At 44.3% G+C, this 23,424-nt stretch overlaps 1 protein-coding gene across 2 annotated transcripts in view; it reads left to right on the forward strand.

Moving 5' to 3' along the window:
• LOC122935433 (fetuin-B-like) overlaps positions 1 to 23,424 on the forward strand; it is a 56,040-nt gene that overhangs the window by 23,896 nt on the left and 8,720 nt on the right. For both annotated transcript variants that reach the window (XM_044291202.1, XM_044291201.1), the window contains exons 2-5: positions 8,212 to 8,337; positions 16,148 to 16,235; positions 16,315 to 16,481; positions 22,279 to 22,392. In XM_044291202.1, the coding sequence (XP_044147137.1) occupies positions 8,245 to 8,337; positions 16,148 to 16,235; positions 16,315 to 16,481; positions 22,279 to 22,392 (462 nt within the window). In that variant the 5' untranslated portion in view covers positions 8,212 to 8,244. The remainder of the gene's footprint in view (positions 1 to 8,211; positions 8,338 to 16,147; positions 16,236 to 16,314; positions 16,482 to 22,278; positions 22,393 to 23,424) is intronic.

Here is a 23,424-nt window from a genome sequence, read left to right on the forward strand (position 1 = left end):
TTTCAGAAATTTACAAAAACCCAATTTTTAGGGACCACTACAGCTCTGAAGTCACTTTGCGAGGCTTACATAATAGAAACCACCCAAAAATGACCCCATTCTATAAACTACACCCCTCAAGGTATTCAAAACTGATTTTACAAACTTTGTTAACCCTTTAGGTGTTGCACAAGAGTTATTGGTAAATGGGGATGAAATTTGAGAATTTCATTTTTTTGCCTAATTTTCCATTTTAACCCATTTTTTCCACTAACAAAGCAAGGGTTAACAGCCAAACAAGACTGTATCTTTATTGCCCTGACTCTGCCGTTTACAGAAACACCCCATATGTGGCCGTAAACTACTGTACGGCCACACAGCAGAGCGTAGAGTGAAAGGTGTGCCGTTTGGTTTTTGGAAGCCAAATTTTGCTGGACTGTTTTTTTGACACCATGTCCCATTTGAAGCCCCCTGATGCACCCCTAGAGTAGAAACTCCATAAAAGTGACCCCATCTAAGAAACTACACCCCTCAAGGTATTCAAAACTGATTTTAAAAACTTTGTTAACCCTTTAGGTGTTGCACAAGATATAATGGAAAATAGAGATACAATTTCAAAATTTCACTTTTTTGGCAGATTTTCCATTTTAATATATTTTTTCAAGTAACAAAGCAAGGGTTAACAGCCAAACAAAACTCATTATTTATGGCCCTAATTCTGTAGTTTACAGAAACACCCCATATGTGGTCGTAAACTGCTGTACGGGCACACGGCAGGGCGCAGAAGGAAAGGAATGCCATACGGTTTTTGGAAGGCAGATTTTGCTGGACTGGTTTTTTTACACCATGTCCCATTTGAAGCCCCCCTGATGCACCCCTAGAGTAGAAACTCCAAAAAAGTGACCCCATTTTAGAAACTACGGGATAAGGTGGCAGTTTTCTTGGTACTAGTTTAGGGTACATATGATTTTTGGTTGCTCTATATTACACTTTGTGTGCGGCAAGGTAACAAGAAAAAGCTTTTTTGGCACCGTTTTTTTTTTGTTATTTACAAAATTCATCTGAAAGGTTAGATCATGTGGTAATTTTATAGAGCAGGTTCTCACGGACGCGGCGATACCTAATATGTATACTTTTTTTTTATTTATGTAAGTTTTACACAATGATTTCATTGTTAAAACAAAAAAAGTTTTAGTTTCTCCATAGTCTAAGAGCCATAGTTTTTTCAGTTTTTGGGCGATTATCTTATGTAGGGTCTCATTTTTTGCGGGATGAGATGGCTGTCTTATTGGCACTATTTTGGGGTGCATATGACTTTTTGATCGCTTGCTATTGCACTTTTTGTGACGTAAGATGACAAAAAATTGCTTTTTTTAAACCGTTTTTATTTTTATTTTTTTACGGTGGTCACCTGAGGGGTTAACTCATGTGATATTTTTATAGAGCCGGTCGATACGGACGCGGAGATACCTAATATGTATACTTTTTTTTATTTATGTAAGTTTTACACAATGATTTAATTTTTGAAACAAAAAAAATGATGTATTAGTGTTTCCATAGTCTAAGAGCCATAGTTTTTTCAGTTTTTGGGCGATAATCTTGGGTAGGGTCTCATTTTTTGCGGGATGAGATGCCGGTTTGATTGGCACTATTTTGGCGTACATGCGACTTTTTTGATCACTTTTATTACCTTTTTTGGGAAGTAAGGTGGGCAAAATTTTAATTTTCTCATAGTTTTTATTTTTTTATTTTTATGGCGTTCACCGTGCGGGGAAAGTAACATGACCGTTTTATAGATCAGGTCGTTACGGACGCGGAGATACCAAACATGTGTAGGGAATTTTATTTTTTTCATTTTTAATTAGTGATAAATGTGTTTTTTGATTTTCACTTTTTTTTCACTTTTTCTTACTTTTTTTTTGACCCTGACCCACTTGGTTCTTGAAGATCCAGTGGGTCTGGTGTCTGCATAATACAGTACAGAACCTATATATGTTTCTGTACTGTATTTTACTTACACTGAACAGATCTATGCTTTCAGCACAGATCTGTTCAGCACCATGGACAGCAGGACGCCTGATCAGGCGTCCTGTTGCCATGGGAACCTTCCCCGTCTGCCACAACTTCGCAGACGGGGAAGGGTAAGGACTGGGGCTTCGGGGGGCTGTCTGGGGGCTCTCTCCCTCTCCCATCGGGGGGCTGCAAAGGCACAGCAGCCCCCCGATGGGAGAGGGAGGGAGCCGCATCTTACTGTTAACTCTTTCCATACAGCGGTCCGTACGGACCGCTGTATGGAAAGGGTTAAACGGCTGACATCCATTCACAGATGTCAGCCGTTTATACCAGGGTGCCAGCAATGTGCTGGCACCCTGGTATACCCACTAGAAGCCAACGATTATTCAGCGGGAGGCGGGCGGGGGATCGCGATCCCGCCTGCCGCACCGCCCGCCTCCCGCACCGCCCACACCGCCCGCAAGACCCCCCCTGCACCTTTCACCAGGCTAAAATCATGCAGGGGTGCAGGGGGGGTGATCACTATAGATTTGTGCCACACTAAAGTTTCTGATCGCCGCGGTCAGGGACCGCGGCGATCAGGGACCGCGGCGATCAGAAACAGCAGAAATAGCAACAAACCGCAGGTCTGAATTGACCTGCGGTTTGCTGCGATCGCCGATACGGGGGGGTCACATGACCCCCCCAGGCGTTGTGACAGGATGCCGGCTGAATGATTTCAGCCGGCATCCTGTGCGGATTAACCCCTGGGGCGCCACAATCTCAATTTAAACTCATGACGTACCGGTACGTCATGGGTCCTTAAGGACTCGGGAAACATGCCGTACCGGTACGTCATGGGTCCCTAAGGGGTTAACAGATAAAGGTACACTTAGCTTAGAAGCAAACAGGAGGACAGATCAGCGTGCACACACACTCCAGGAAGTAATATAAGCCGCCCAGAAAAGCATTCTGGGGAGGCATTTAAAGGGAAGCAATTAACACATGACAGCTGAGAGAGGCTGACGAGAGGAGGAGCTGAATACCACAACACAGAAATTCAAGGAGGAGGTTCTGAAAGGCCTCTGTCAGAGCTTCTCAGCTGTCTGGTTGTGACAGTACTGAAGAGAACCGCGGACAATACGAGAGTCCACAATCCTAGAGACCTGAAATTCGAGATTACCATCAACCACAATCGGAGGAGGAGTGGGTTGGACATAAGGTTTTAATAAGGACTTGTGAAAAACATTATGGATCTTCCAAGTCTAAGGAAGATCAAGACGGTAGGCAACGGGATTGATGACAGACAAGATTTTGTAAGGCCCGATAAACTTAGGACCCAACTTCCAGGAGGGAACCTTCAATTTGATATTCTTAGTAGACAACCACACCAGATCACCAACATTCAGGTCCGGACCAGGCACACGTCTCTTATCCGCCACACGCTTATATCTCTCACTCATGCTCTTTAAATTATCCTGAATCTTTTGCCAAATAGATGACAAAGACGAGGAGAATCTCTCTTCATCAGGTAAACCAGAAGCCCCCTCTCCAGAGAATGTCCCAAACTGCGGATGAAACCCATATGCACCAAAAAATGATGACTTATCAGAGGACTCCTGATGACGGTTATTTAAAGCAAACTCTGCAAGGGAGAGAAAAGAACACCAATACTCCTGATTCTTCGCCAGAAAACAGCGCAGATATGATTCCAGATTCTGATTGACGCGCTCTGTCTGGCCATTCGACTGCGGGTGGAAAGCAGAAGAGAACGACAACCGAACCCCCAAGCGAGAACAGAAAGCCTTCCAGAATCTGGAAACAAACTGTGTGCCCCTATCAGAGACTATGTCTGAAGGAATACCATGCAATTTGACAATGTGATCAATAAATGCCTGCGCCAGCGTTTTAGCATTGGGCAACCCAGGAAAAGGAATAAAATGCGCCATTTTGCTTCCCTGAGGAACAGTCTTCCCTGAGGAACGAGGCAGGTCCGTAATGAAATCCATGGACAGATGTGTCCAAGGATGGGAAGGAATGGGTAACGGAAGGAGAGGACCTGATGGCCGTGAATGAGGGACTTTGGCACGAGCGCAGGTCTTGCAGGCTGCCACAAAACCCTCAATGGACTGAAGAGCCGGCCACCAGAATCTCCAAGCAATGAGATCCACTGCGGCTCTACCCCCCGGGTGCCCAGCAAGGACAGTATCGTAGTGCTCCTTAGTGTGTCGTAAAGCGAGAGGCACAAACAACCTCCCAGGAGGACAAAGATCAGGAGCCTCTGCCTGGGCTGCCTGAACCTCTGCCTCCAATTCAGGATAAAGAGCAGAGACAACCACCCCTTCAGCCAAAATGGGACCCGTGTCTTCAAAGTTCCCCCCTCCCGGAAAACAACGTGACAGGGCATCCGTCTTCACATTCTTAACCCCAGGGCTGAACGTGACAACAAAATTAAACTTTGAAAAGAACAAAGACCATCTGGCCTGTCTCGGGTTCAGACGCTTGGCTGACTCCAAGTAGGCCAGATTCTTATGGTTGGTAAACACGGTAATAGGGTGTCTGGCTCCCTCTAGCCAATGGTGCTAACTTGATGGCCAACAACTCCCTATCTCCCACATCGTAATTTCTCTCTGCGGAGGAGAGTTTCTTCGAGAAAAAGGCACACGGTCGCCATTTGGCAGGAGAGGGACCCTGAGACAAGACCGCACCCACACCCACCTCAGAAGCGTCCACCTCAACAATGAAGGGCAGAGAGACATCAGGTTGTACCAAGATGGGAGCGGAAGCAAAACTCTCTTTGATACTAGAAAAGGCCTTACATGCCTCTACCGACCAGGGGGAAAAATCTACCCCCTTTCTAGTCATATCAGTCAGTGGCTTAACAATAGAGGAATAATTCAAAATGAACTTCCTGTAATAATCGGCAACACCCAAAAAACGCATCAGCGCCTTATGATTCTCAGGAAGCTCCCAATCAAGCACAGCACGGACCTTCTCAGGGTCCATGCGAAAACCAGAAGTGGAGAGAAGAAAACCCAGAAATTGAATTTCTGGAACCACAAACACACATTTTTCCAGTTTAGCGTACAATTTATTCTCCCGCAGAATGAGCAAAACCTGACGTAGGTGGTCCCTATGAGTCTTGAAATCAGGAGAAAAAATCTAAATGTCATCTAGATACAATAATACAAATTTACAAATTTCCCCATTACATGATAAAAAATGCTGTTCACAAAATGTTGGAAGACGGCTGGATCATTCATCAAACGAAAAGGCATAACCAAATTCTCAAAATGGCCCTCAGGGGTATTGAAGGCCGTCTTCCATTCGTCCCCTTCTCTGACCCTGACCAGGTTGTATGCCCCTTTCAAATCCAACTTGGAAAAAACTTTAGCCCCAACAACCTGGTTAAAGAGGTCCGGGATCAGAGGAAGCGGATAAGGGTCACGAATAGTAAAACCATCTTTTTTCTTAACAAAAAAAAAACCCAGCGGCAACAGGTGACTTCAAGGGTCATATGTGTCCCTTTCTCAGGCTCTCAGAGATATATGTACGCATAGCGACCCTTTCAGGTTGGGAGAGATTGTATAAACGAGATTTAGGCAGCTTGGCGCCTGGGATGAGATTAATAGGGCAATCGTACTCCCGGTGAGGGAGCAGCTCCTGAACAACACTCTCAGAAAACACATCCGAAAATTCAGAGAGAAAAGATGGTACAGTCTTAGTAGAAACCTCTGAAAGAGACGTTGAGAGGCAATTCTCTCTGCAAAAGTCACTCCAACCATTTATTTGCCTCGCTTGCCAATCAATGGTGGGGTTATGTTTAGTGAGCCAGGGTAGCCCCAACACTAGAGAAGTAGGTAATCCGCTTAGGACGAAGCATGACACATCCTCAACATGAGCATCAGCCACAATCAAACGGATATTGTGAACTATGCCCTTTAACGATTTTTGAGAAAGTGGAGCGGAATCAATAGCAAAAACAGGTATGTCCTTTCCCAAAGTGCATACCTGGAAACCATGCGTTATAGCAAATTGATTATCAATGAGATTGACAGCTGCTCCACTATCTACAAAAATCTCACAAACAATATTCTTGCTCTCTAGCGCCACCCTGGCAGGAAGGACAAAACGGGAACTACAAGCAAACGGAAAACCTTCAATTTCCGCATCAACCTTGCCAATAGTAACAGATGGAACGTTTTTAGAGGATTTTTTTCTTTTTGTTTCTTTATTACCCTCAAAAAACTCCCTGAATCTCCTAGAGGGACAAACATTTGCCAAATGATTTATACCTCCACAACAGAAACAAACCCTTCTCTGAGAGCTAAATTTCTCTATTGTTAGAGGCAAGCAAACCCAGCTGCATGGACTCCTGCTCAGAGAGGATTGAGAGAGACTGAGGCTCCTGCGCACTGAATGAGAACGCCCCACTGTCCTTGGACTGAGTATGACAGGAAGGAGTGATCTCTTCTCTCTCTCTAAGACGCCTGTCAATACGAACAGCCCGAGACATGGCAGACTCCAAAGAGGTAGGTCTCTCATGAAAGGCAAATGCATCTTTCAATCCCTCTGAAAGACCATGGCAAAATTGACTTCGGAGTGCAGCATCATTCCAACCAGTATCAGCTGCCCATCTCCGAAATTATGAACAGTATATCTCTGCGGATTGTTTACCCTGGCATAAAAGACGCAGTTTAGATTCAGCCAGAGCAATACGATCCAGATCATCATATATCTGACCCAGGGCTACAAAAAAGTCATCCACTGAACGGAGGGGCCGTGCCCCCACCGGCAGCGAAGAGGCCCAGGACTGAGCGTTATCCCTGAGCTGCGGCCTATCAGAAGAACAGGTGAGGAAGACGCCTCTCCCTCCCCTGCCCAACAGCACAACCATCTGTATCACTGTCCTGAGGATGGCGATACAGATGAATATGGAGATGAGCGATTCCACAATGAAAGCGCTCATCTCCTACTGCCTGCCGCCACTGCTGCCCGCCGTAATTACATCCAGGGCTGCGCCGCCTGCGCCTCCCTGCCCCCCGTCCGAACCTGCCCCTGCACACAGTTTTACACTAGGTTTCCATAACAACCCAGCCATTTTTCTTCACTGCTGTAATGCTGTAGGTCAGCGTTAAAGGGGCAGGGTGCTATGGATGACACTTTTAAGGGAGGCGAGTGCTGTGGAGGTCACAGTTCAGGGGCAGGTAGGGTGGCCATTCAGGCCACCCTCAAAAGATTGACTTAAAACCACGCCCCCAGGTCCCGCTAAGCCACACACACCCAGGTCCGGTGTCGGATGGAGGACAGGGAGTCTGAAACCGGACCTCTGGCCACCCTAGAGGCTGGCTGCTGTGGAGGTCACAGTTAAGGGGACAGCCCGCTATGGAGGTCAGTGTTAAGGGGCAGATTGCTGTAGAGGCCACTGTTAAGGGGATTGGGTACTGTGGAGGTCACTAATGAAGGGGCGGCCGCTGTGGAGGTCACTGTTAAGGGGCGGGATGCTGTTGAGGTCACTGCTAAAGTAGCGGGCTGTTTTGGAGTTACTGATAAGGGGTCGGGCACTGTGGAGGTCTCTGTTAAGGGGACAGGGAATTGTGGAGGTCACAGTTAAGGGGACGGTCCGCTATGGAGGTCAGTGTTAAGGGGCAGGGTGCTGTAGAGGTAACTCTTAAGGGGGATACTGTCGATATCTTTTAATGACACACACAAACATTAAATGAAATAGATGAAATATACCCGTGCAAAGCCGGGTCCTCCAGCTAGTAACATATAAAACATATACAAAACTATGTCATAAGTCAACATATATTTGCCTTAGAATATACACTCACAAGCACACTAAAATGTAGTATGAAAGGTACCTTATAGGGTGGCCATTGTAATTAGATATTATCTGGATGGTTCCCCTGATTCCAATGGGATCCATCACCAAACCTGTGTTGTATTATACATTTCTCCTCTGATGCCTTCTTTTTCTACAAAAGTGACTAACGGGAATGATTGCTATTACAGTTCCCATAGAGGTTGTGACCAAGTCCTGGGAATACTGGTGAACAGCAACCCCTCAGACAATTATAATGGCGGTCATCAGATATAACAAATATAGTTGGAAATCACTGAAAGAAAGAACAACTGAATGAGAGAAAACAACTCAATGACTTCTATTTGTTGCTGTCTTTTTTATTTTTATTTTTTATTCTCTCTTTTTTAATTTTTTTTATCATTTTCTAATTTCAGCCAGTGACAAAACATGGAGGCTTCATCTACTATATGGATCTGGATGTGGTTGAAACAAAATGCTCTGTCCTGAGTGGGAAATCGTGGAAAGAGTGTAGCAATGATAACATTTCATTCCCTGAAATGGTAAGTAGAGACCACCAGAGAGCCATGCCATTTATCGATAAGCTGATAATAACAAATACCAGCAAACATCTATAATGTCTTGTGTGTTACACAACAGGTGAATGTGCTAGCTAGTAGAAAAATATATAATCTTAGGGAAGAATATGGCAGTCAGCATTCTGACATCTGCACTAGCTCATTGTCTGTAGTTATGTTTATAATATTCACCATCAATACATCTATTTTACTTGTGCAGTGGGTTAATATTGCTGCTCTACCCTCAGAATAGGTAATCAATATCAGATTGGTGGGGATCTGACTCCCGGCAACACCACCGATCAGCTGTTTGAAGACTTCCTCTTCAAAATTACCTGTGCGTCCTGTCTCTTGTAATTACAATACATTCACTGGAATGGGAAGGATCCGTTGTAAATACACTGCACCTCCTCTACAGTCGAGACAATGGGCAGGTAATTATGAGGAGGAAGTAGCACCTACATGAGCCCCACTACCTCTTCAAACAGCTGATCAACAGGGTACAGGGAATCAGACGTTGCAGATTAGATATTGACCTATCCTGAGGCTAGGCCATAAGCATTAACCCACCGCAGAACCCCTTTATGCGCTTTCAAATGAGTGGAACAATAAAAAATTGCATGTTTGGAATTTGAGTCTTTGGAGATATCTAGGTGGTAATTTATGGGTGCTATCCATTTTTTATCTTGCCATGATTTTATTTGGCTTGACAGCAGCTGTCTGACACTGGTTGCTAATGGAAAGTGTGCTGTCCACTACTATATTTTTCACTAGTAGTTTTACTCAGTGAAGTATTATTTAATTTTAAATAGGACCTGTCAGTACTCCTGACATGTCTGTTTTAATAGCTACTTGCATTCCCCATGTAAAAACAATTCTGGAACATCTATTCTTATGGCTCTATGTTGTGCCGTTCTTTTAATATTTCTACTAGAAGTTATGAATGAATTGCTATTAGCCTTCAGTAAGGGTACAGAGGGGTGTTACCAGTTGTGGGGGGGGGGGGGGTCTAAAAATGGAAGCACTGATTGGATAGAGTGAGTCTGTGCAGGTACACCCCCCGAACTGGTTACCACCCCTCGTTACCCTTACTGCAGACTGCCAGCAATTCATTCAGAACTTCTTGTAGAAATAATAACAGAACGGCACAACATAGAGCTGTTCTGGTTCTGACAAAGCTGCCAGATTGATTTGATGTACTGCTCCAAATTAATTAAGATACGTGCACGGAGAGATCAGACAGACAACTCACTACATGGAGTTAATCAGTATCTCTGGTTTATTTCTGAAAACAACATGGGTTTCATGAGAGGAAGGAGTGGGAGGGGGGTGAAAGATAAAGTATATATTTTCTATTGGCTATGAACTCTCTACTTTTCTGTAACCTTGACGGCCAGAGGAAATTCCTTCTCCCTCCCCCCTGGGTGAAACCGTTACTTCTTTCTTTGTAGCTGCTTGCTTGAGCTGAACAGAAACCACAAAGAAACACATGATAAAAACACAAAGTAAGATTCTAGTTTATAGGTGTAGGCTGAATGCCTGGCCACCATCTTAGCTCAACAAGCAAGTATCCATTTTGTATCAATAGTCCATAACAGTCCCCCCTTGGAGACTTGATTGTAGACTTTCCCTTCGCCTAGCGAATCCCCTGGGCATACCATTCGTATCCTCTTCACCCGCAGTGGCGACAACCTACCCCTTATAGGTAGGCTCCCGGTTGCTCGGACTTGTGGTAATACCCTGGGATTCATCTCACCCTATCTCAGCCAGGCATCATTGTGAGGAGGGGGAGCTGTGTTGAACGATGTTTCCTTCTGTCCTTCCTCATCGTAGAGGAGCATAATAGGTCGTTCATCAGTTTTCTTCATTCTTTTTGAAAAGCGGGTCACACAAATAAGAACGAGCTTAATCACTACATATATCACCAATATTATTAGGGCTACCTGCAATATTACCTGGACAATTCCCATGAGCCAACCCCCAATACCTTTGAACCAGTTATTGGGGTTAAGGGAAGAGAAGGTATCAGACCACCATGTATCTTTACCAGCTTTATGTGCGTCCAGCCATTTATCTCTTAAATCCGCCATTTCCTCTATACCCACCTTAACTTGCAAATTACCCTGCGGGTCTATGTAATGGCAACAAGAGGGTCCCACAACCTGGCACATACCTCCATCTTTAGCTGTAACATAATCTAGAACTAATGTGTGTTGGTTGGTGACAATGATTAACTGGTTTTGCACAATGTTTGAGGTATTCATAAGTCTAATCACTCCCCATATTTGGTCATCCAGGTAGTCTGTTGCTACTACCAGATGATCCCACATCTGCACTATCATGGGATATATGAAGATGGAACTAACAATTTTGTTGGTAATGCTCATCTCTACTACATGTGGCTTGCCATTTGGTCTGGGTGTGTTATCTTTGGCCCTACGATACAAGGTGTGTTTAGGTACTGCATTTATGTCAATTTGAGAGTGTGATACTATAAAGGTGGCAGGAGTAAGCCTGGCGATGGTGCACAGTCCTGTGACATTCTCGGATAACCATTTGTATGCTTTGTGTCCACAAACTAAGTATATATCTTCTGGAACTTCTGTGCTATTGAATAATCGGGTAATTAGTTTGGCTAATTGTGTCCCTTTCGCCAACTCATATCCTTTTGACTGACTTTCGGTGTCGTTAGCTAATATACCTGTCAGGAGATCCTGTACAGTACGGTTGTTACAGGGCAGATCCTTTCCGTTCTCAGCATCTACACCAATACACTGCACGTGGCTGTCTGTTTTTGAATCATTGCAACCTGAGTGTATGTGTGGACTAAATGTCATACCTTTGGTTTGTACTTGGAGACAATAACAGTGTGTCCAGCTAGGAAAACATGTGACATTAGCCCAGTGTCCCTCTCGCCAAGGAGTAGAGCTATAATCTACCGAGGGTCCTGATCTGTTTATCATGAGCCATGGGGCATCTGCCCACCCTGCAACAGGTAAGGCTACTTCCTTGTCCTTGTTTGTACTGGATTTAACTTGGTGTATGGTAGTGAGAAAGATGGTAGAATTAGACAGGTCAATCAGTTCAGAAAGTTCCAAGGGAATTGCAACATAAGGCATACTGGTTGAACTCACGGGACTGTGGGTACAGATCCAACAATCTCTGAGTGTCTCAACCCCTGGACTAGAATTTGATGGTGCCGTGTCAGTGAATTGTCCCATTCATCACCCAGTGGCGTGAACACTGCAGATATGCCCACTGTTAAAGTCATAAGTAGGTGGACCCTCATGGCTTATTGTTCCAGGGTCATCGGGACAGCCTTTACTCTTTTACAATGTGAGGTGTGGATCCAGGTAAGCCTCCATCGAGTTTCACAGAGGTCGGGGTAGTCAGCAACACCTGGTAAGGCCCCTTGTATCGTGGTTCGAGGGCGTTTCTGACGTGTTTCTTGACCACCACCCACTCTCCAGGTTTGAGAGTGTGTATTCCCTCTAGGGAGTCAGGATCTGGAATGGAAGAGAAAACTTGTGCACATATGTTAGACAATTGTTTACTATGGGCAATCACATATTTAGCAACAGATTCATAATGCATTTGCAATTGCTGTGGGAAGTACTGTCCCATCCTAGGCCGTGTCCTAAACAAAATTTTGTGTGGAGGCCTAGGGGTGTGTCTAACTGAAAATAGTGCTATTGGCAGGCATTGTACCCAACTGAGCCCTGTCTCCCCAGTCATTTTCAGCATCTTGGACTTCAGTACCCCGTTCAGTCGTTTGACTTTGTCGCCGCTTTGGGGTCTGTAGGGTGTGTGATAGGCTAAGTGTGACCCTACCATCTTCCAGACTTCTTGGGTTAATCTAGCAGTGAATGCTGGGCCCTGATCACTCTCAATGACCTCAGGTACTCCGAACCTACAGACAAGCTCCTGCATCAGTTTTTTTGCAGTAGTGGTTGCTGTCCGGTTTCGGACGGGGTAGGCTTCTGGCCACCCAGAGAACAAGTCTATCACTACTAGCACATATTGAAACCCTTGGCACATTGGCATCTGGATGTGGTCAATTTGAATCCGTTGGAACGGGTACTGGGCTTTGGGGAGACATTTGGTTGGTGTAGGCTCAGGTCTTCCCGGGTTGCACTGCGCACAGATGAGGCAAGACTGAGTATGCCTCACCAGGACAGGGGTTATACCTGGGGCCATTGTCTATTAGTTCTTTCATGATGGTCTTAGATTGATGGGTGGGCCCATGAGCTATTGAAGCTATCAGAGGATAGAGAGCTTTGGGCAGAGATGCTCTCCTTCCTTGGGTCCACAGTCCAGATTCTTTCTCTTCTTGGGCTGACTCTTTTAGCCAATCCAATTTTTCTTGTGGCGTGGCCTGTTTCTGTATTTGTTTCAGGAGGTCCTATGTGATTTCTTCTTGTTCCAGGTCTTCCTGTGTTATCATAATCTGGTCTGACTGAACTCTTTCCTCTTTCACTGCTGCTTCCTTCGCAGCTTGGTCAGCTAGGGCGTTTCCTCTGGCCTCAGAGGTGTCAGCTCGAGTGTGCCTGTAGATCAATAAAATCTTCAGAATGTCCATTATACTCCCCCCTTGGAAGAGGAAGGAGTGCAGCAGGATGGAGGATGTGGCACCTCCGAATCGTGACATTATCTGGCAGAAGCAAACTACACGGAAGCCGGAGGTGGCGCTGTGCAGTGAGGTGTTTAGGTTGAGTCTGCTGGAGGATGGCAGAAATGTCATGGGGAGCCAGAATAGTGAGGGGATGACCCAGCACAACGTCAGATGTGACGTTTAGAAGAGAGCTGGCAGCATGGATAGCTCTGACACAGGAAGGGGCTTCTCTGGCTACTGGGTCCAGTCTCTTTGTATGGTAGGACTTTGGGGTCCTTCAGGGTCACAGTGACTGGTGGGACACTGAGGTATCCAATATCCTGGGGTCCTCTGGCCCAGAGAGTATTGGGGATGAGGTGCAAAATGGTTTGCAGCGAATCCCCTTGCTCATATGAATCAGTGCAGAATTTTATTGTCAGACATCCGGCAGCCATGGGTGTCACATAATTTGAGTGAAAACCACAAAGACCAAGAAGCAAGACAGTTTCTTATCAGAAAGAGGAGCTTAAACTAACACAGCAGAAACTAACATTTCTGTGAAAAGAAAAAAGGTGGGGGTCAACTGATCCCCCGCAGCTGTCCTGCAATGTGGTGGAATGATCTGCATGGAATGATCTGCAAATTTTAGCTTTTGTCCATTTCTGTAGTTGTTCTATAAAGAATTCTCCAGACTCATGATCCCGGGGGCCAAAGTTAGCACCTTTAAGTTCAGGGATGTGGATTTGATCCATCATCAGTGTGGAGTATTCACCTGTCTTGTTTTCCACTATACTTTGCAGGTCCGACCATGTGCACCCATAGGTTTGATGCACTTGGGACAGCTTCCTGAAAAAGGGCATGGGATGGGTCTCAGGGTCAGGCAGTAAATTCACTATGGTGAATAACTGTTGTGGGGTGAAAGACACATATTTTGGTGGTCCCTGTGGCCGGTTAAGTGCTAGGGCTTCTTTCAGTGTCTCAAGGTTTCCCTGCTCAATTTTCTGTAAGTTCTTTTGTAACTCTGTAATCCGACCCTGCAGTATTTGATCTTGTGAACGTCGTGATGGGCGCACGGTCATGGGTACAGTCCACTGTGGTGCCAGGGGTAAAGTTGGCGGATCCCCGTAGTCTGTCGGGGTACCCCGCGAAGGAGTCTGCATATTACCCGGTGCATTTTGTATGCCCATTGTGGATTCTGCAGCACCGTCTGCATCCCCCTGTTCTGCTTCATCAGGTTGCCCCCCTACCATTATAGGAGTAAGGGTGGCAGGTGAGTGGGGTAGCATGAATGTACCGTCCGGGTTTATCATCGGGTACAAGGTAGTAGGAAGGGGCAAGGGTGACATAGGAGTGACGGGGGGGGTCCGGACCGAATGATATTAAAGGTCCGTTCATGGGCGTTGCCTGGGGACAAGATGGCGCTGTAGCTAACACGGGAAGTGATGGGACGTGCCGGGGAGTAGTTACCAAGGTGTGGTTTTGTGGGTGGGGAACCCCACAGGGAAGGCACGTATCACGGGAGGAGGGATTCTGTTGACCACATGTTTTGCAGGTCCACCCACCTGCTTTCTTCCCGGCGCCATTATAGGGTGGTGGCAATTCATGTATCAATGCAACACCAGGCTTACAGAAATATCTCTGTCTTTTCTCATCAAAATTTAGTTCCCCCCCGGTCTGTTCAAATTCTTTACTACAGTCCAACCACACACGGACCATGTCTGTCAATTTATCATCTTCTAACTTCCCTCTCTTCTCGTTTAACAACACTTGCCAGGTAGCACTACATAGGATGCCTCCTTTACAGACACCTTTAACTCTTCTCCAACTTACTTAATCCTTTTATGAGGATGCCTCCTTTACAGACACCTTTAACTCTTCTCCAACTTACTTAATCCTTTTATGAAACGTTTGCCTCTCCTGTCCGCCACGTACTGTTCAGGTGAACAGTAACCCTTCGGGACACTTTCCTCATTTCCCATTATCTCTCGTACCTACTGAAGCCGCCTAAAGACCTCTGCATAGAGTAATCACTGGACGTGAAGACCTTTGAGTTCCGGTCAGCACACTCTGGGCTACCGCGAACCGCTCTCCACCCATCTGTGATCGTCCCCTTTATGGAGATTTGAGTCAGACACCGGGCTGAACTCCGATACAGGAACACAGGAGAACTCCGTGTCTCCAGTCAATGATACTTGTCAACAGGGTCTTCACAACTTATAGGCACAACACAGTACATCAAGACTTTAAGAAAACATATGGGGTTCTTACTTTCATGCCCTCGAGGACGTCCCAGACTGCTTCCGCACCCCTCCCTCAGACGAACACCAAGAGGCTACACCAGGGGACACTTTATAGGCAAGATGACTCAATTTTCCTACCTCATATCACGGGTTGCGATCCCGGTGTCCGTTAGTGCGCCTCTCCTCGTCTGGTCTCTGGGGGTACGGGAACAGAGGGTCCAATCCTCGAGCCCCACGATTGGGCGCCAAAATTGTTCTGGTTCTGACAAAGCTGCCAGATTGATTTGATGTACTGCTCCAAATTAATTAAGATACGTGCACGGAGAGATCAGACAGACAACTCACTACATGGAGTTAATCAGTATCTCTGGTTTATTTCTGAAAACAACATGGGTTTCATGAGAGGAAGGAGTGGGAGGGGGGTGAAAGATAAAGTATATATTTTCTATTGGCTATGAACTCTCTACTTTTCTGTAACCTTGACGGCCAGAGGAAATTCCTTCTCCCTCCCCCCTGGGTGAAACCGTTACTTCTTTCTTTGTAGCTGCTTGCTTGAGCTGAACAGAAACCACAAAGAAACACATGATAAAAACACAAAGTAAGATTCTAGTTTATAGGTGTAGGCTGAATGCCTGGCCACCATCTTAGCTCAACAAGCAAGTATCCATTTTGTATCAATAGTCCATAACAGAGCCATAGGAATAGATGTTCTAGAATTGTTATTACATGGGGAATACATGTAGCTATGATAATAGGCACGTCAGGAGTGGTGAAAGGTCCTCTTTAATACAAAACTGCACATGTTGTTTCCTCAGTCCAGGTGCATAACCTTCCATATAGCCACATAGAGCTTTTCTTGCCAACTCTCTGTGTAATCACCGAGCTTCTCCATTGTTCTAAACTCATCTCTAAAAATATGCATAGAACAAGAATACTTTACAAGCTCTGTACTTGTATGCTCCAGGTATCTGGTCACTGTAAAGTCATCACTTTCATATCCAAGACATCGAGAAGTCAGAGACTCTTGAATTATAATTGCACCCTTGGCACAGGTAAGAGCAACGTATAATGTAGGACGTGGGCTGCTCCTGTCAAATCAATCTGCTCATTCAATGACCCTTTTATTATCAGTTCCTTCTAGGACAGTTGCTCGTATTTGCGTAGCCTGCCCCTTTTTAATGAGCAATACCGCCCCATACATAAAAGCAAAGGCTAATCGTGTCATCCAGCAGTTTAATGAAGACAGCAATAAGACGCATCATTTCAAAGTGGATAAAATTGAAAGAGTGAGAACACAGGTAAGATGCAGCTATGCATGGAAGCTCCTTACTTACATGCAGCCTTGTCTATTTCTGACACAATCAATTGAAAAACCAGATCAGGCATTACATTGTGACACAACTAATTCAAAAGTCTAACAGGATTGAAAGCCCCGATCACAAGAGCTTACAATCTATGAGGAGCTAGAAGTACAATAGTCCAGCCATCTTTTAGAAAAACTATATACTGCACATAAAGCTGCACAAGCCAGTCTCCAGCCAGTGTCTAGAAGGCACAGATATGAGGGGCCTTAGGGTGCAAGTCATGTGGAGGGTACTGTGTGCACTGTAAAGTCAATCATTCATGCAGGATATGCGTAGGGCGAACACACTGCACGTGCCCACACTTCAGTGTACACGGCTCACCCCTGTGCAAATACTGCAAGGACCAACATTGCTGCACAGTAAATAATAAGGTAATAATTGCTCTCTGCAAAGATCCTTTACCCTGGTTTCACACATGAGTGTTTCTCAAACGCGCGTTTCTATGCGCGTTTTTGTCGCGCGTTTTTATGCGCGTTTTTTTAATAGTGAACGCGCGTTTGACGCGCGTTTGGGTTATTGACAGCAGTGTTGTCCAAAGAGTCTATGGCCCAAACGCGCGTCAAACGCGCCAAAAAAAGCTCCTGTACTTGTTTGAGCGTCAGGCGTTTTACAGCGCGTTCAAACGCGCTGTAAAACGCGAAAATGTGAACCAGCCCCATAGGGAATCATTGGTTCTTGCCTGTTGAGCGTTTTACAGCGCGTAGGAACGCGCTGTAAAACGCTCAAGTGTGAACTTAGGGTGAGGGTCCTTGCACGAGACCATATGCCCTCCGAAACACAAGTCATAAGATCATATGAGAATGGGACACATTGCTATATGCACTATAATACAAGTTAAAGACCAAGCCAAGTTTTTCTTTCCCTGCCTTCCAAAAACCCTAATTGGTTTTATCTTTATGTTTTTTATCTTTTGAGTTTTTTATGAATTGTATTTTTTACTGTTAAATATTCCATAAAGTAGTACATTGTGTGTGTTTTTGTGTGTTTTTTTTTTTACATAAGTCAGGTGAAATAGAAAAAAAAACACAATTGCAGCATTGTTTTTGGGGTTTTCTTTTTTCTTTTCTGAACCATTCACTATATGGTAAAAAGGACTTGATAACCTTAAAAGGCATCTGTCAGCAGATTTGTACCTATGACACTGGCTGATCTCTTGATGAGCGCTTGGCAGATGAAGGCATCTGTGTTGGTCCCATGTTCATATGTGTGTGCATTCCTGAGAAAAATGATGTTTAAATATATGCAAATGAGCCTCTAGGACCAACAGGAGGGTTACCGTTACACCTAGAGGCTCTGCTCTCCCTGCAACTTTCATGCCCTCTGCACTTTGATTGGCAGGGCCAGGCATGATGACGTTTACACTGCCTGGTCCTGTCAATCAAAGTGCAGAAGACATGACAGTTACAGAGAGAGCAGAGCCTCTAGGTGTAATGGCAAAATTGCTCCTAGAGGCTCATTTGCATATATTGAAACATCATTTTTCTCAGGAATGCGGGCACATATGGGACATGGGACCAATAGAGATGCCTTCAGCTGCCAAGTGCACATGGAACAGGTCAGCCAGTTTGAAAGGCACAAATCTGCAGACAGATGCTATTTAATCTTCTGGTCAGTACGTTTACAGTAATAAAAGTAATAATAATATACATTCAATAGTTTTTGGTATATATCACTACTTTAAAACTTTAAAAGTAATGCTTTGTGTTGGCATATTCTGATTGTGTCACGAGGGTGTCAAGAGCCATGTCTGACTCCGTCATACCCGGGGTCAGGAAGTCGCAGCGGGTGGCTATGTCTAAAGATCGCGCTGTTACTTAATGGTAGCTTTCTGGGTTTGCCTTGCAATCCTTTTTGGCTCACTCAGGGATCCGTAGCTTCTTCCCCTCAGCTGTCTCTTGTCCAGCACTCCCAACCTCCTTATATTCCTCTCTCCCACTTCTCTGGTTGCCAGATATAGAGCTTCCTGCCTGGACTTCTATACTGACCCACTGGAGCTGTGTAGCTGTGATTCTTGGTTGTTGTTCCAGAGCGTTACCCTCCGGATCCCTGTTGGGTGTTTGTTGTCGCCCACCTGGCATTATGGGTTTTGTCAGTATTGTCTGTCTTCTCCTTAGTGTTTCCCTTTAGTGTTAGTGGTGTGGACTAGTGTTCCCACCGCCCTATTCACTACTTAGGGATCATCTTAGGGAAAGCCAGGGTTTAGGCACACGATCGGTGTACGGGTGAGAAACCCGTCTAGGGACGTCAGGGCAGTCAGGTGCCACCCTCAAGGTGAGTTAGGGGTCACCACCTTTCCCTCTCCCTTGGACAGGGCCTTCTCTTTTCCCTCCCTTTGCGTCGCGTATGTGATCGGTACGCCGGTCGTGATAGATTGCTTGTACAATACACTGCAATACTACTGTATTGCAGGGGATTGTGATCTTACTGGTTCTGCCAGAAGCAGCATTTAATATAAGTGCAGGCTTGGGGGGGTTTACAAGGCCCCTGACTTCTGACATTTTTAGGTCCAAAATGTAGAGCTCATTTATACCAGTGCTCCAAATCCCTTGGTTCCCTTTACATGGCCAAATCAATTTTTTATGTTAAACGTATTTATTTAGAATTTTGGGTAAAACATTTTTCCCTGTCACTATCTATATTTTAAAATATTCCTATAATCCTGCAGTTTTCACACTGGCTACAAGGCATAAAATATGTCAAGACTTCCTGTTTGAGAACAGCCACATGGGCCATAGACACAAATAGACTAGAGCTGCTCTCATTGACTTCTATGGGAGAATTTTCTAGGCATGTGACAGGAATGTGATAAGCTGTGATCTCACTTGTTGTGAATGGTGGATCCTGTGTTATCTATACTAAGGTGATCTGTCATTCTAATCCTGCCTGTGATGATAACGCAACCGCTACTGAAAAGTTACCTGTATTAAGAAGAGGAAGTCTCGACATTAGGCCTAGTGGCCAGTGTGAAAACTGCATGTTTAGATATTTTTAAACAAAAATCATGAAAAATTCTGAAAAAAAATGTCAACATTTTTTAATAACACACTGCCTAAAGACATAAATATGTCTACCTACAGTCACTGGGAGTTGCTTATAGAACATAGATTTCTACAGCTCAGGAGCAGCTTACTGTTTTGGACGTCTGTATTGGAAACCTTAGGTCCCCTATTAAGATATAAAATTATCAGCACAGAATTTTTAATCTATTTAGGCTATTTTCACAAATCTTCCGGCAGGTTGTTTCAGCAGAGGAATTGCCTGCCACAGTTCATTGCATCCAGCATAGCTGGAAAAGGCTGGAGTCAAAAACCCATTGACTATAATGGGACCCAATGGGAATTCCGTCATTTTCCAGCAGTACTGACAGGGAATGTTCCACAGGATTGGCGCATAGCCAATATAGTGGCAATATTCAAAAAGGGTACAAAAACAGAGCCCGGAAACTATAGGCCAATGTTTTCTAAGAGATGCTATCTTGGAAAACCTCAATGAAAATAAAAAAATAACACCATATTAGCATGGCTTCATGAGGGATCGGTCATGTCAAACTAATTTAATCCGTTTCTATGAGGAGATAAGTTCTAGACTTGACCACGGCGAATCAATGGATGTCGTATATCTGGACTTCTCCAAAGCATTTGACACTGTACCGCATAAAAGGTTAGTATATAAAAAGAGAATGCTTGGACTGGGAGCAAACGTCTGTACGTGGGTAAGTAACTGGCTCAATGATAGAAAACAGAGGGTGGTTATTAATGGTACACACTCAGATTGGGTCACTGTCACTAGTGGGGTACCTCAGGGGTCAGTATTAGGCCCTATTCTCTTCAATATATTTATTAATGATCTTGTAGAAGGCTTGCACAGTAAAATATCATTTTTTGCAGATGACACTAAACTGTGCAAAGTAATTGACACGAAAGAGGACAGTATACTACTACAGAGGGATCTGGATAGACTGGAGGTTTGGACAGAGAAGTGGCAGATGAGGTTTAACACTGACAAATGGAAGGTTAACACATAGAAAGGAATAATGCAAGTCACCCGTACATACTAAATGGTAAAACACTGGGTAACACTGACATGGAAAAGGACCTAGGAATTTTAGTGAACAGCAAATTAAGCTGTAAAAACAGTGTCAGGCTGCTGCTGCCAAGGCCAATAAGATAATGGATTGCATTAAAAGGGGCATAGAGACCCGTGATGAGAACATAGTCCTACCACTTTACAAATCACTAGTCAGACCACACATGGAGTACTGTGTATAGTTATGGTCTCCTGTGAACAAGGCAGACATAGCAGAGCTGGAGAGGGTTCAGAGGAGGGTAACTAAAGTAATAGCTGGAATGGGGGGACTACAGTACCCTGAAAGATTATCAACATTGGGGTATTCACTTTAGAAAAAAGACGACTGAGGGGAGATCTAATTACTATGCATAAATATATCAGGGGTCAGTACAGAGATCTCTCCCATCATCTAGTTATCCCCAGGACTGTGACGAGGGGACATCCTCTGCATCTGGAGGAAAGAAGGTTTGTACACAAACATGGAAGAGGATTTTTTCTGGTAAGAGCAGTGAGACTATGGAACTCTCTGCCTGAGGAGGTGGTGATGGTGAGTTCACTAAAAGATTTCAAGAGGGGCCTGGATGTATTTCTGGAGTGTAATAATATTACAGGATATAGCTACTAGAGAGGGATCGTTGATCCAGAGAGTTAGTCTGATTGCCTGATTGGAGTCGGGAAGGATTTTTTTTTCCCCTTAAAGAGGACCTTTCACCGATTATGACAATGTGAACTAAGTATACAGACATGGAGAGCGACGCCCGGGGATCTCACTGCACTTACTATTATCCCTGGGCGCCGCTCCGTTTTCCTGCTATGCCCTCCGGTATCTCCGGTCACAAAGTTATGGTAGGCGGAGTCTGCCCTTGTTCTGCTGTAGCACTGGCCAATTGTAGCGCAGATCTCACAGCCTGGGAGGTTATTTTCTCCCAGGCTGTGAGCTCTGCAATGCGATTGGCCAGCGCTACAGCAGAACAAGGGCAGACTCCGCCTACCATAACTTAGTGACTGAAATCTCCGCCTACTATAACTTAGTGAGCGAAGATACTGGAGGGCATAGTGGGAGAACGGAGCGGCGCCCAGGGATAATAGTAAGTGCAGTGAGATTCATGGGCGCCGCTCTCCATGTCTGTATACTTAGTTCACATTGTCATAATTGGTGAAAGGTCCTCTTTAAGTAGGGAAAATTGGCTTTTTTTTTTTTGTCTTCCTCTGGATTAACTTGCAGGATGACAGGCCGAACTGGATGGACAAATTTCTTTTTTCGTCCTTATATACTATGTTACTAGTGCTAGCATTCTGCCAAACAAAAGCTGGTGCTTGCAGTATTTGGCTATAACTAGCCTTAGATTGAAACCAGAAGCATTCCCAATTATAAAAATAATGGTGAGTGCTCTGGTTGTATCTTTAGTTTCCTTACCAGCTTGGTATAGAAAAAGAGAGATGATAGTAGAACTGTCAATGGACCTTATCTTACTAGTATGATCCAGTAAATCCATAACAGTATATGTGAAAGAAACAGCGTTGAGCATAAATACATACATACATACATATAGCTAACTGCTCAGTATAAAGAAAACAAAAACACAATAGACAATAAAGAATAAAGGACAACTCCATTATGACTGCTTTTTATATAATGTAGTTATTTTTTTTTCTTTTCTAGTATAAGTATGGACAATTGTATTTCTTCGAATTAATCATAAAGGAAACTGAGTGTTTGAGAACACAAGCTTATGTAAATCTTGATGATTGCGTGTTCCGTGCAGACAAGGATGCAGTAAGTTGTATTATTTCATATTCTTTTGATCCTTTATATAGTTGCAGCTTTATATTTTTCTAATGTACTATCACAAAATACTGTAAGGGCTTGTTCACAAGTCAGTGAATCACAGTTCTGTGCTGTCTATGTTCTCCACATGAGGGGGCATTAGACATACTGAAAGGGGTTGGTACAAATTACCACATCACCATTCACTCTTTTCTTGTTGTCTCTAATAAATGAAAGACTCCAAATGAATCATGACACGCACTTGATCGGTGAGATTTAAAAGAGTTTTTAGAGAATTTTTTTACTGATGACCTATCCTCTGGAAAAAAAAAAAGCTATTCTACCACTGTTTTACAGGGTTTTTATTTACAACGTTCGATGTGTGATAAAACTAACCAGTTACTTTCATTCTGCAGGTCAGAATGAACCCGGTGGTTTTCTTGCATTTTGATACTGGTAAAATAGTAAATACCTTGGAAAAAAATCTGTTTTATTTTTTCATCACCATATTCTAACCCCTAAAACTGAATTGGCCACTTTTTATTCCGTTTCGCAGTTTGCCATATGGGGAAAATATTTTTATAGTATGGTTGTTTTCACAAGTGGTGATACCCATGATGTGCTTTTTTTTTATCTCGGGGAAATTGAGGTGATTTGAATTTTTATATTTTTTTCATTATTTTATGTTAAAAACTTTATTTTTTTTACACTTTTTTATAGTTCCCATAGATAAATATAACAAGTAGTCATTAGATTGCTATTGTCATAGACTTTAACGCATTAGCATTGGAGTCTATGAGAAATTTACTAGATTCCTGTGGAGATGGAGCCCTGCTACAGACAGGGGCTTCATAGGAAACACTATGCAGCTTAAAAAAACCTCCCAGGCTGTGAGCTCTGTGCTGCGATTGGCCAGCGCTACAGCCTAGGAGAGGGAGACGCCGGCAGAACAAGGGCAGACTCCGCCTACTATAACCAAGTCCCTGAACATACCGGAGGACATAATGGGAGAACGGAGCGGCGCCAAGGGATAATAGTAAG

Source organism: Bufo gargarizans, chromosome 4 (assembly GCF_014858855.1).
Source record: "Bufo gargarizans isolate SCDJY-AF-19 chromosome 4, ASM1485885v1, whole genome shotgun sequence".
Classification (NCBI taxonomy): Eukaryota; Metazoa; Chordata; class Amphibia; order Anura; family Bufonidae; genus Bufo; species Bufo gargarizans.